The 14,027-nt window shown below is 42.5% G+C and overlaps 1 protein-coding gene across 7 annotated transcripts in view; it reads left to right on the top strand.

Annotated features, from left to right (window-relative positions):
• The window catches only part of LOC131975170 (citron Rho-interacting kinase), a 69,362-nt gene that overhangs the window by 18,954 nt on the left and 36,381 nt on the right, over nt 1-14,027 (top strand). For all 7 annotated transcript variants that reach the window (XM_059337743.1, XM_059337746.1, XM_059337744.1 and 4 more), the window contains exons 5-12: nt 1,834-2,004; nt 2,178-2,231; nt 2,400-2,453; nt 3,338-3,478; nt 10,957-11,082; nt 12,692-12,787; nt 13,024-13,140; nt 13,719-13,828. In XM_059337743.1, coding sequence (XP_059193726.1) covers nt 1,834-2,004; nt 2,178-2,231; nt 2,400-2,453; nt 3,338-3,478; nt 10,957-11,082; nt 12,692-12,787; nt 13,024-13,140; nt 13,719-13,828 — 869 coding nt within the window. The remainder of the gene's footprint in view (nt 1-1,833; nt 2,005-2,177; nt 2,232-2,399; nt 2,454-3,337; nt 3,479-10,956; nt 11,083-12,691; nt 12,788-13,023; nt 13,141-13,718; nt 13,829-14,027) is intronic.

The raw sequence follows: 14,027 nt of genomic DNA on the forward strand, positions 1-14,027 counted from the left end.
CTGATTCAGTACTGCTTTTACCATGTCTGATGTTGTCTACTTCACTTGTCCTAATGTGTGTCCGTTGAGCATCAGTCTCCCTGGATGCAGAAGGATGCTACTTTTTATTAGCCTGACAGACAGGACGATGTGCCCTGTACACTGATGAGGAGGTTGAAATTTGATTTGTTAGGCCGTAACTAATTACTTTTAAACAGATTAAGTGACTAAGGCTGATCAGATTTTTCCCTTTCATTCCTTTCTCTGTCCATTGACTTTTTATAGTGGGTTTAACTATAAAAAAAACACACACCATGCATGTTAAACATTTGTTTTAAAACTTAAAACACATTAAGATGCTGAATGTCACTGTGGACATACCGTTTGACCGATCTCTACACCATTTGAAACATGTGATGATCTAGTATCTGAAGAATGTGTGTGTGTTAACTATGTTTCACATTTAAATAAAGACTTGATAACTGATTTTGCATGTTTTGAAAAATGAAGAGGGATGGACTTCTGAATTTATCATAGGCTTTAGTAAGGCAAACCTTTGTCACAGTTCAGTGGACGTGTTGAACAGATTTCAGCTCTGTAGAATGTACGAGAGATTTTTATTCTTATTATTAAAATTCTAAAGTTTGAAATGTGAAATGTCAATAAATATAGATTTGTTGTAGCAAGCTAGGTCCACTTTAACAAATCATATGTATCAACAAAATCATGATTCTAGATTGTACACAACAAATTTTGGTTAAAGCCATGAAGCCAGTTAGGAGATATAAACTTTGTATTTGTGGAGCCCCTTAGAGGTGGAGAATAATTTCAATTTAATTAATATGCTTAATGACAACTCCTGGACATGTGGCTCAGATTTCAGGTTAATATCTCAACGCAAGTTGCAAATTTTAACATATTGCAAAACGTCAAAGGTCTTTTACAATTTCAGATCAACAAAGTACCGGGCCATTTGGCCCAACAGTGTGATGAGTTATTGAAAATGGGATTTTGAGATTTTTTTTAAAGTTGACATTATTAGACCGTTAGAGCAAAGATGCAAAATAATTGTAAGATTAAAATGTCGAAAGAATTTTGACTCTAAGCCAAGTTGTTTTCAGATAATTGTGAAAACTTAAACTTGTTTGTTGTTATAGTGCCAACCGTTAGTTCAATGAGTGTCATTTTATGTAATTTTTTTTACTTCAGCATGAACACATTTTGCAGGGGAAAATAAAAAGAAAGAAAGAAAGAAAGAAAGGATGAATGAACAATGGACAATGTCAACAAAAACAATAGGGCTCCGGTAGCAAGCTTATCTGCTTGGACCCCTCATAGTGGATTTTAGAAAAGCTTTTTAATTACCTCAGTCAAAGCATTTTTCGTCCTTTTAAGTTTAAATGTGTTTCTGTACAAGCAGCGCATCTAAAATACATCTCTTATTGAGTTTGTTTGTTCTCATAAATGATGCAGTGGCTTCTAACAAGAACATTTTCTTCAAACAGGTTCAGGTCAAACAACATTGGGCTTGATGGAGAGCTCTTTTTTCACTTGAGACATGCAGTAATCAATTTATCTCATTTGTTGCACTGGTAGAACACACTTTAAATGGCGGCTAAACAAATATTTTTTTGTAACTAAATTAAATGCTCACAAGTAGCCAGACTTTGAAAAAGGCTGTGTCCCATTCCAGGTTTTTTTTGGCAGGAGTATATGCTCTATTAAGTCAAATTTACTCTTTTTTGCGATATTGGAATTTTTTTTCCTTTATGTTCATATTCATATTCCTTTTGTGTAGGGCTATTGCTCCTCTCTTATCCTCTCTTAATTTGGGCTTTCTGTGGTTTTATTCAGGAATATCATGCCCAGCTTGAGGAGATGCGAGTTTCCATAAGACAACTGGAGGAGGACCTGTCTGCTGCCCGACGCCGCAGCGACCTGTATGAGTCTGAGCTGAAAGAGTCTCGGCAGACCAATGAGGACCTTAAGAGGAAGGCTGCTGACTACCAGCACAGGATGCAGAAGGTCTACACTTTAACTAAAGCTGTTAATGATCCTGTTACATAGAAAGAGTTATGGTTTATCACAGTGTGAACCTCAATGTAACAATATCATATTTAACTCACTTATGGTTATTATGAGGTTTCTTCCCATGCTCATTGCCAGGAGGGATCTCAGAGTGTGTCATATCTCCACAGGTCAAAGAGCAGGGCAAAGCAGATGCAGAGGAGGTGGTCACCAAGTTGGAGAAGGTACTGTAGAAAATGAAAATCATTAAATTATAATTAGATTATGTAATTAGTGAGGATAGCACAATATGTTTCAATAAGGACACTGATCATTTCAAGTCACTTGAACAAAGGATGATCACTTTAAAAATCCATCTTCACATATCACAATGACTGTATTTTTCTTATTAGGCCAGTACTGAGCAGCAGACCAGAATCCAGGAACTTCAGGAGAAGCTTGCCAAGGTAGAATATTTTTGCTTGGAAAATCGATGAATAATTTATATGAGCTTGTGCTCCCAAATGCAAGCGATGTAACATCATTTTACCCTTTCAGATGAGTGTATAAACTCTTTCTTTACCCTCCCTGACCTCATTCTTTTTCTCTCTGTCTCTCTCTTAAACTGTATTCTACAGTCAGATTTGCTCTATGGCCTGGGAACTATTAAGTTGTCTTTTTAAAACTAGAGTTACTGCTTAATTATGGGCAGTCAAACAGTTTTGCCTCATTCGTAAAGATAATTTTATCCTAATTGTCTTTTCCTAGAAACGAATATTTAAGGTACCATCCTTTCTGCCAGTAGCACATGAGGTTGTGGTGCCGAAGGCTAACTGAAGCCACATCTGGAATTAGTCTACATCTGACTTATAACATGCATCAGTTTATTTACTAGCAGCCACTGAACTTAGAACTGCAGAACTGTATATTCACCAGGGTACAATCCAATGCATTGTAACCTAGTGTCAGTGGTGTTGCTTGGGGTACTAAGCAGGTGATGCAGATGCATATATAACTGATTCATTTTATGTATTTCATACATTTATTACAGGGTACATGTTTGATTTGTATTCTACAATGGCATGTTGCATCAGAGATTGGTAGCGATGTCTAAACTTCATGAACCATTGGTTGTATTTGTTGACTAGTTGGCTGTTGAACAGAGAGCACCATCCAGTGGGTTCAGAAAATAAAGAAAATGGTTCATAAAGCTCATTCAGCCATCAATAGAGATTGAATATGGGATGTTGTAAATTACACAAGGTTTATATTCATTTTCTATCACTTTTAAATTTGTGCAAATAACATACAAGCGCATGCTTTTCAAAGATATTTTCCTCTTAACATTTAGTCATTAAAGGCCAGTGCTGAGGCTACAGACCTCCTTCAAAGTATGAGAGCAGCCAAAGAGCGCATGGAGCGAGATCTGGAGAGGCTACAGAACAAGGAAGACTCCAGTGACAGCCTGCGTAGACGCCTCCGTGAGACTGAGGTACACGCACACTCACACCCACACGCACACACACACACACACACACACACACACCACTGTTATCACGCACACAGTACACCTACACGCAGCCTAGCATATATGTGTTCTGGCCCTCATCCTGTTGATTTTTATTTGTTGTTCTGTGTATCATGTCATTTGTTGCTTTGTTACGTTACAGACCTCTTTGTTTAAAGTGTTGCATAAATAAATCTGGCATTAGTATCTGCTAAGTACAAAGAGCCCATATGTTCTCTTGTAAACATGTTGTTTTTGCACCTTCTGAGGAACACTTGTGCTGTGATGGCATGTCAGACAGCCTGCATTTATGAAACAGTAAATTTCAATTTGAAAAAGAGATCCGCCTGTGTCCATCTCATTTTTTTATTTCCTGTTTTGTGAAGCTAACTTGCTGTCCCATTTCTGTTAGGTAAAACTAAACCAAAGGCTCTTTAAGCTGATTTGAAAAAATGCCATTGATGTGCTCTACAACTCAATCATACTCTGAGTTTCGCCCATTCCATGCCAGACAGACTAAAGACACCCCAAGTCCTATTGTATTCATTTTGTACAATTTTGACAGTCAATGATCTGAAAACACAGAAAGACGAGTGAGACTGATGAGTTGAAGCTAATCACTCCACTATTATTAACTTATACTTTACTAACTTCTGATTCTACAGAGGCTTAGTAATTCCTCTGTTCCTGCTCCTGCTATAATATTTACAAACTGTTTCTGTGCAGTTTTCTTTTAGGCCAAATTCACTGGGTAAATGGTGAACGCCTTAACATATAAATAACAAAAAAGGGAAAAAATCTGTAGCTGTGTAAGGATCTCATTGATATTGGTGCATTTTTCTTAAAATTTTGCTTCACCTTACTAATTTATTGTCTCCAGTATTTAGTTTTGCTTTTATATCTGCCTCTTGCACCAGAAAACAAGACTCGGTGAAAACCTAGTAGCAGGCTGGAGACTGTTAATGAGCTTAACTGTGGCCAAATTGTTACAGGGAAAGCCAGCTGTGGGGTTGACAATTTGAATTTCAGAATATTAAGTGTTTGTTTGTTGTGGTCCCAGTTATCTTTGTTACTGTTGATGAAGTGGATCAGCTGATTGATCACAGAGGCAGAGGCTTTAACAGCGAAATCTAGGTATAGCAGCCTTTTTAATTAGTACCGATGCCATTGAAAAGAACTGTGAACATCTCAGCGTCCAACTGCAGCAATTGGCAAACTCACGCAAAACAAACCTGAGGTGATGTTTGTTTTGCACCAGTGAAGATAAAACAAGCGTAGTAGTTTAGTCGTAGTTGTTTTTGTGTACTAGCTCTGCTGCCTTCCTTCTTAAGAGGAATGGAGGATTGCTGGATTTAATTGTTGAATATTTCTATTTGTCTCCTCCATGAATCGCCACCTTATTGCACAATGTCAAACACACTACCCAGTGGGTGTTGGCCTCCGCCAGGGTTGCCCTTTGTCTCCGATTGTGTTTGTGGACTTCATGGACAGGATCTCAAGGCACATCCAGGGGGAGGAAGGGATCCGGTTTGGTGACCTTAGAACTGCATCTCTGCTTTTTGCAGATGATGTGGTTCTTTTGGCTTCATCAGACCAGCACTGACTGGGGTGGTTTGCAGCCGAGTGCGAAGCAGTACGGATGAGAGTCAGCACCTCCGGCCTCCATAGGGTGGCTGGGCTCAGCCTAAGAGATAGGGTGAGGAGCTCAGACATTCGGAGGGAGCTCGGAGTAAAGCAGCTGCTCCTTCGCGTAGAGAGGAGCTAGCTGAGGTGGTTTGGGAATCTGGTCTGGGTCCTCCCAGGCGCCTTCCATTAGAGGTGTTCTGGGCATGTCCAACTGGTATGAGGCCCCGGGGAAGACCCAGAACACGGTGGAGGGATTATATCTCTCGTCTGGCCTGGGAACGCCTCGGGGACCCCCAGGAGGAGCTGGATGTTGTGGCTGGGGAGAGGGACATCTGGAATGCCTTGCTTATCCTGCTGCCCCCGCGACCCGGCCCTGGATAAGTGGAGGAAAATGGATGGAATTTTCTATTTGTAATTCATATAATTCTATTCATAAAAGCAACATTACGTAGAATTGGTATTTTTTCACCTACAGTTTTAGAATGCAATTCATCTCTACACCTTTGTAAATATGAACACCACTACACGTTCATTTGTTATGATTATATTGAAACAAGACATAGCAAGCCAGCTAATATTACTCACGACTCATAAGTAAGAAGATCAGCTTGGTGTCAGCAGACTTTTATATCGGGAGGATCTCTAAAAACTAGTCCGAGATTTACTATTGTCTGGCAGCCTCTTGCTTAGTCAGTCCCTTCTGTTTCTTTTGTCTCTTTAGGGGGAATATAGCAGGTCCACAGTAGATGCCAAATAGAACCTGAAGATTAATTTGAGATGCAGTTCAGTACTGTGTGTGATGTTGTTCTAGTCATACTTCTGTAATAAAAATAAATTAATTGATTCATCAATGAATTTATGATTAATTAATTTATTTATTTATTGGATTTATCAAATTTGGAGCTAAATTAAATTTGTATGGCCCCTCGAGAATTGATAAAAATTGTCAAAAATACCTCTGGATGAGGGGCACTTCTGTTGTGTAAACTGCTGAGAAAACCCCCACATGGTCACTAAACATAAGAAAACGATACATCCTCTGAATACAACTAGGTCTCTAGTTTGTGGTTTGTTGTGTGAAGTTTCATGAGTCTGTGATTATCCTAGAGTTCACAACAGGTGATTTTTGTACAGTGAGGAGAAGCTTTAAAAAAAATGTACAATGCTAAAATTGGGTCAAACATAAATCACACAAAACATTTATTAAAACTGGCTCATTGAATGCACAAGAGTTTCAGGTTTCAAGCAATATAATTTTTTTTGCAATTCTGAGACTGTATGCAGAAATATTCAAATATATTGTGAAAATTACACATTTATAAAGTATTTGAAAAAACAGCATGGTTTCTGCCCCAAACTGCATGGTATTAGCACATAGTGGGTATGTTTAATGGGGAGACTCGTGTGTTTCCAGAGAACCCATATTCACTTCAATATCTTGAAGTCAACAGACACCTTTAAAAATTGGCATGTCGATTAATCCCTCACTAAACTTTAGCCTAACATTGGAGTGTTATTTCAACAGGATATCACAACCTGGTTGGCACCAGTTGATATTCGGATACCATATGATATAGTCTCTGTAACCTTAAAACTGAGCCCACTAAAGCGCCCACTAGTGCTGAAGGTTCAGCACGCTGTCTTACACTGTAAAAAAAGATACTACTTTTTAGCTACTCAATAAAATTGAGGCAACAGATTGCACGCAATATAACAACTTAACAGGATGTGCCTGTCAATTAAAAATGGACTAAATCTATTGTGTTGGATTCAATCAAAATTCTCTTGATTTAGAGAAGCACTTCCTCACATGAAGATTATATTTAATGCAAGTTACTTAAACAACTGCCTCAAAATCCATCCATCCATCCATTTTCTTCCGCTTATCCGGGGCCGGGTCGCGGGGACAGCAGGCTAAGCAGGGCATTCCAGACGTCCCTCTCCCCAGCCACAACGCCCAGCTCCTCCTGGGGGACCCCGAGGCGTTCCCAGGCCAGGAGAGAGATATAATCCCTCCACCGTGTTCTGGGTCTTCCCCGGGGCCTCCTACCAGTTGGACGTGCCCGGAGCACCTCTAACGGGAGGCGCCGGGAGGCATCCTTACCAGATGCCCAAACCACCTCAGCTGACTCCTTTCGACGCAAAGGAGCAGCGACTCTACTCCGAGCTCCCTCCGGATGTCTGAGCTCCTCACCCTATCTCTAAGGCTGAGCCCAGCCACCCTACGGAGGAAGCTCATTTCAGCCGCTTCTATCCACGATCTTGCTCTTTCGGTCACTACCCAAAGTTCATGACCATAGGTGAGGGTTGGAACGTAGATGGACCGGTAAATCGAGAGCTTTGCCTTCCGGCTCAGCTCTTTCTTCACCACGACGGTCCGGTACAACGCCCGCATCACTGCTGACGCTGCACCAAACCGCCTGTCCATCTCACACTCCGTTCTACCCTCACTCGTGAACAAGACCCCGAGATACTTGAACTCCTTCGCTTGAGGCAGTACCTCTCTCCCCACCCAGAGGGGGCAGTCCACCGTTTTCTGGCAGAGAACCATGGCCTCAGACTTGGAGGTGCTAACTCTCATCCCAACCGCTTCGCACTCGGCTGCAAACCGCCCCAACGAGTGCTGGAGGTCCCGGCTTGATGAAGCCAAAAGAACCACATCATCTGCAAAAAGCAGAGATGCAATTCTTAGGTCACCAAACCGAATCCCTTCCTCCCCCCGGCTGCGCCTTGAGATCCTGTCCATGAAAACCACAAACAGAATCGGAGACAAGGGGCAACCCTGGCGGAGGCCAACACCCACTGGGAACGTGTTTGACGTTGTGCCGAGTATGCGGACACAGCTCTCACTTTGGTTATATAGGGACCGGATAGCTCGTAGCAACGAGCCCGGTGCCCCATATTCCCGCAGTACCCCCCACAAGACTCCCCGAGGGACACGGTCATAGGCCTTCTCCAAGTCCACAAAACACATGTAGACTGGATGGGCAAACTCCCATGACCCCTCCAGAAGTCTCGCAAGGGTAAAGAGCTGGTCCGTTGTTCCACGGCCAGGACGGAAGCCGCATTGTTCCTCCTGAATCCGAGGTTCAACAATCGGCCGGAGCCTCCTTTCCGGCACCCTGGAGTAGACTTTTCCGGGGAGGCTGAGGAGTGTAATTCCACGGTAATTGGAACACACCCTCCTGTCCCCCTTTTTAAAAATGGGAATCACCACCCCGGTCTGCCACTCCACTGGCCAGTGCCAGTGGAGTGGCAGACCGGGGTGGTGACCTCCACGCTCCACGCGACACTGAAGACGCGTGTCAGCCATGACAGCCCAACAGTGTCCAGAGCCTTCAGCATCTCAGGGCGAATCTCATCCAACCCTGGCGCCTTGCCGCCGGGGAGCTTTTTGACTACCTCAGCGACCTCTGCCAGGGATACTGGTGAGTCTTCCCCTGAGTCTTCAGACTCTGCCTCCTCTACAGAGGACGTGTTGGCTGGATTAAGGAGTTCCTCAAAGTGTTCTTTACACCGTCCGACGACATCCACAGGTCGGGTCAGCAGGTCTCCGCCCCCGCTGAGCACAACTTGGGCCAAGCCCTGCTATCCCTTCCTGAGATGCCCGACGGTTTTCCAGAACCTCTTTGAGGCCGACCGAGAGTCCTCCTCCATGGCCTCCCCGAATTCCTCCCATACCCGAGTTTTTGCTTCAGCGACTGTCACAGCTGCAGCCCTTCTGGCCGAACGGTACCTGTCTGCTGATTCCAGAGACCCCTCGGCCAGCCAAGACCGAAAGGCCTCCTTCTTCAGCTTGACGGCCTCCCTCACCGCTGGTGTCCACCAGCGGGTACTTGGGTTGCCGCCACGACAAGCACCAACGGCCTTCAGGCCACAGCTCCTACGAGCCGCATCAACAATTGAGGCTTTGAACATGGCCCATTCGGACTCCATGTCCCCAATCTCACCCGGGATGTTGGAGAAATTCTTCCGGAGGTGTGAGTTGAAGACCCTGCAGACAGGGGCCTCCGCTAGACGTTCCCAGTTCACCCTCACTACACGTTTGGGTTTGCCAGGTCTGTCCAGCATCCTCCCCCGCCACCTGATCCAACTCACCACCAGGTGGTGATCAGTTGACAGCTCTGCTCTTCTCTTCACCCGATTGTCCAGAACATGCGGCCGCAGATCTGACAATACGATAATGAAATCGATCATCGATCTTTGGCCTAGAGTGCTCTGGTACCAGGTACACTTATGAGCAACTCTATGTTCGAACATGGTGTTTGTTATGGACAATCCATGACTAGCACAGAAGTCCAATAACAAAACACCACTCGGGTTGAGATCGGGCAGGCCGTTCCTCCCAATCACCCCCCTCCAGGTACCATCATCGTTGCCCACGTGAGCGTTGAAGTCTCCCAGAAGAACTATAGAGTCTCCAGGCGGTACCCCTTCCAGGACACCACCCAGAGACTCCAAGAAGGCCGGGTACTCTGAACTGCTGTTCGGTGTATAGGCACAAACAACAGTCAGAGACCTTCTCCTCGCGACTTGCAGCCGCAAGGAGGCGACCCTCTCGTTCCTCGGGGAGAACTCCAACACAGCGGCGCTCAGCCGGGGGCTTGTGAGTATCCCCACACCCGCCCGGTGCCTCTCACCCTGGGCAACTCCGGAAAAGGAGAGAGTCCAGCCTCTCTCCAGGAGTTTGGTTCCAGAGCCCACGCTATGTGTGGAGGTGAGCCCAACTATTTCTAGCTGGTAACGATCCACCTCCCGCACAAGCTCGGGCTCCTTCCCCGCCAGCGAGGTGACGTTCCACATCCCCAGAGCTAGCCGCTGGAGCCGGGGGTCAGCACGCCCAGGTACCCGCCTTCGCCTGCTGCCCGACTCCCACTGCACCCGACCCCTATGCCCTACTCTGCGGGGGGTGGGCCCACAGGTCTGCCTCAAAATCAAGGATGCATTTATATTTAATACATTTTATCAAATATATAAAGTAAAATTAAATTACTACAGAATAATTTATTACAGTGTAAGGGGTTAAATGAAGATTCCTCAAAGCAAAATTTTAATATGAAGTTACAAACATCTAAACATTGACTCTAAACAGGACTTTTTTGTTTGTTTGTGCTCAGTCCCAATGTAATATAAACAAGTGAGAAGGTAGGAAATAGTAGGGAATACACAGGAACAGACAAGGACAGTCCAAACTTTAAATCTTTCTCTGCTTACCACAATGTGCAGGAGTGCAGATACCATCAGGCAACTTTTTCATTATTTTCAATATTGTTTCATAAGTATCTGTCTCTGAACCATTTATTTATATAAGAATTGTACGGTGGCCTAGTCACACAAACATCAGCTTTAATAGAACTCTGTACAGTATGAGGTATAAATTCAGTATACTTTATTTATGAGCTGGGTTGTTACAAGTTCTTCTTAAACAGCACTTCATATCAAGAACTAGACATGGAAATGTGGTCATTAGCATAGATTAATTTGGAGTCGGAGGAAAGAAAAACACACATTTGGTCAAAGACCTTTCATGCCATCACACATGAATGCAAATGGGCTCTTTGGAACCATTGTAAGGAACTTGGAATAATGAGATATAAACATTGGAGAGGTGCATCACTAACAAGGCTAATTGATGCAGCTGCTATAATATTTCAGCAATCCTTCCTTGACGGGAAAATATTAAATCTAATTAGCATTTCTACAAAACATGCAGTGATGTCCATATAGCAAAAAACAGAATTTCAGACTGTTGCTCTTTTTAAAACCAAAGAGATATATTCGAGAAGTCAGTTAATGCTTGTGTTTGTGTTAGCATTACTTGTGCCCTTTCTGTGCAGGATGGTAGGAAGACTCTGGAGAACCAGGTGAAAAGGCTGGAGATTGTCGAGCGCCGGGAGACGAAGCTGAAGGAAGAGATTCAGAGCAAGGCCCAGCAGATTCAGCAGATGGCAGATAAGATATTGGTAACCCACCTTTCACCACTTGTGTGGAGCTAAAATAATCAGAGGAGGTGTGAGATAAACATAGCTCATTGTCATCACTGCAGAGGAAGTGCTATTTTACATAATATTTCAGAAAATATCCTTATGTTTATAATTGACTGTCTTTTTAAAAGATGTTGATGTAAACTGTACTTATATATATATGTGTGTGTGTGTGTGTACTTATGTATATATATATATATACATATATATATTTTACCAAATGTTGTCCCCGTCAGCCATGGTACACCCACACAGGTGATTTAGTATGATACTGTATGTGTAGGCATGTAAAGACTGTGATTTATCAACATCTCTCTCACACTATCCTGCTTGTAAAGGTGGGATGAATTAAACGATTCATGTATATAATTATACAAATTATGATTCATTTGACTTTGTAGAGTTTGGTCACAACCGTTATTCCGCTGCATACCGACGCCCAGCTTCAACCTGATCAGAGGTCTAATTAGCCAAGTGAAAAACAACAATGTGGGCGTGCAGGAGAGATGTTAATAGTTTATAGGTAATAGTAATTGCTGTGTTCCATTTAGGTTTTCATTTGATTATTGTGTTTTTGTTCCACCTGTGTTTTTGCTTCTTGGGTTGATCTCATTAATGTGGATGACATGCTGGCTAATGCGTACTTACACCCAATTATTTCACATATCCACAGTAACACAGACAGGGGTCATAGTGCTTGTGTCTCTGGGTTTTATACATTAAAAAAGTAATTCTCTGCCTTGTCAACCATGACTGGTCAAATCATAGACTAGTCTTCATGATGTTAGTTTTTGAAGAGCTGAAATAAAGCTCAAAGTGGCTTCAGCTGTCGCCATCTTGGCAGTGACTTAGGGCGCTTTCACACCTATCTCGTTTGGTCCGGACTTGAGGACTTTTCAGTTTGATCCGAACCTAAATTCTAAATTCCGGCCGGCCTAACAACGCAGCGTAACCAAAACAAAATGAGCCGCGGAAGTACGTGTCCAGTAGAATTGTCTCTTAAAGTCTTATTCCTTTTGCAGTGTGAAACCAAAACCTGGCCTGAATTGCATAACTTTAAACCTTTTAAATAAAGTAATTAAATGGGTAAGTTGTATGAAATTTGTACCCCCTCACAGTTGTCATGAAGAGGGAATTTACCAATAGGCCAAAAACAAATTGTTGCTGTAAAGTTTGACAATTAAGCATGGGTGCTAATGAGGATTGAATCCCTTTTGGAGCCAGCCTCAAAAAGCCAGTCGAGGAAGTGCAGTTATTAGCACTTGGGTCAAACACATTGTAACTTCTTTAAAAAAATGCCTGTGTGTTGGTTAGGTGATCAGATCTCTTACTGGCTTTGACACACTCAAAATCCCCTTTTGAGATTTAAAAAAAAAAAAAAAAAAAGCTCTTTATAACTGCATTTTTCCAAAACACCGTGAGACACATTACCAGCAGGAACCATCACTTATTGTGATTTAGTGTTCATGATTTGGAAGTACTTTTAGTAGTGCACTTATCACAAATGTGAGCTGTTTTTTAGTAGTAAGGAAGTACTTTTGTCTATTTTTAGCCTTTGTGTGCATATAACATTCTAATGTTTGTGTAGGCGCTGGAGGAGAATTTGCGAGAGACCCAAGCCACAGCCCAGCGGTTGGAGACTCATCTGAAACAAAAGGAGAAGCTCTTTGAAGACAAGATAAAGGTAAAATTTTCAGAATACCAACACATATACAGACATAAAACAACAGGCAGGTATATCCTGATGTACTGTACATACAGGAAGTGATCTGTTCTATGTTTGGAGGTCATACTTTAGCTGTTTGAGTTGTGGGTGTACTCTATGCTTGGGAGATCTACAGTATGTCATCTTCACGCCATTCTCTGTCCTGTTAAGTGATATCCTGGTTATGGTTCTGTGGGCTGCCTGGCATTGAGCAGGTGTTGGAGGCCCAGATGAAGGCGGACATGGCTGATAAGGAGATGCTGGAGTCCAGTCAGAGCAAATATGAGGAGGAGGTGCGGGAGAAGTGCAGCATCATCAGTGAACAGAAGGCGGTAAGAACTGACCAGCCTGGCAGCGACACTATCTCAGGCGTATTTTAGCATTTATCACACTGACATAGATTTCTGTTGTTTGGAATCATATTGGGTAGGTTATTTTCGAGCACAAAATAATGAGCCTTAAAGGGACAGTTTAACCCGAAATTAAAACATTCTATTTCTTTCCTCTTATTATTCAAGATAATCTGCAGACCTTTTTATGAGCAGTTTAATGTTGGAACTAAAGTAGGAAAAAGTAGTTCCAACAAAAAACTGCTCACCAAAAGGTCTGCAGATCTTGAGTAACTGGGTCATGATTTCTGGAAAGAGACGTTGGTGCTGAGTTTTTAAAATGTTTTTTTTTAAGGCAAATGGGATCTGGTTCCATTATATTCGAGAGAAGGCAGACATCTCTATGGCAGATATCCCCCACACTGGGCTACTCACATAAAATCCGTCTAGGTTGATAAATATTGTATTTTTGATTTCGGGCGAATGGTCAATCGGATCAAAATTTAAGTTGGTGATGTGAAGATCTGACTGAATGTTTGAATAAAATACAAGCTATATCGTAAATCATAATTTCTGTTCAGACCATAAATGCTATGGACTCTAAGATGAACAGCCTTGAGCAGAGAATTGCTGAGCTGTCTGAGGCCAACAAACTGGCAGCCAACAGCAGTATCTACACCCAGAAAAACATGTAAGTACTGATACCAAATTACTGTAATTTTGTTTGATAGTAAAAATGAAAAACATTTGAAAAATGTTCACATTTCTCTGGATCTCTGTCTGTGAAATACACCAAAGAAATTCAAGTGAAAGCTGATTATCACAAAAAATATTAGCTTCAGTCATAGGAGCATAATAAAAGATGATGGACAAGAGATTAGGTAAAGAGC

Source organism: Centropristis striata, chromosome 7 (assembly GCF_030273125.1).
Source record: "Centropristis striata isolate RG_2023a ecotype Rhode Island chromosome 7, C.striata_1.0, whole genome shotgun sequence".
In the NCBI taxonomy this organism is placed as follows: Eukaryota; Metazoa; Chordata; class Actinopteri; order Perciformes; family Serranidae; genus Centropristis; species Centropristis striata.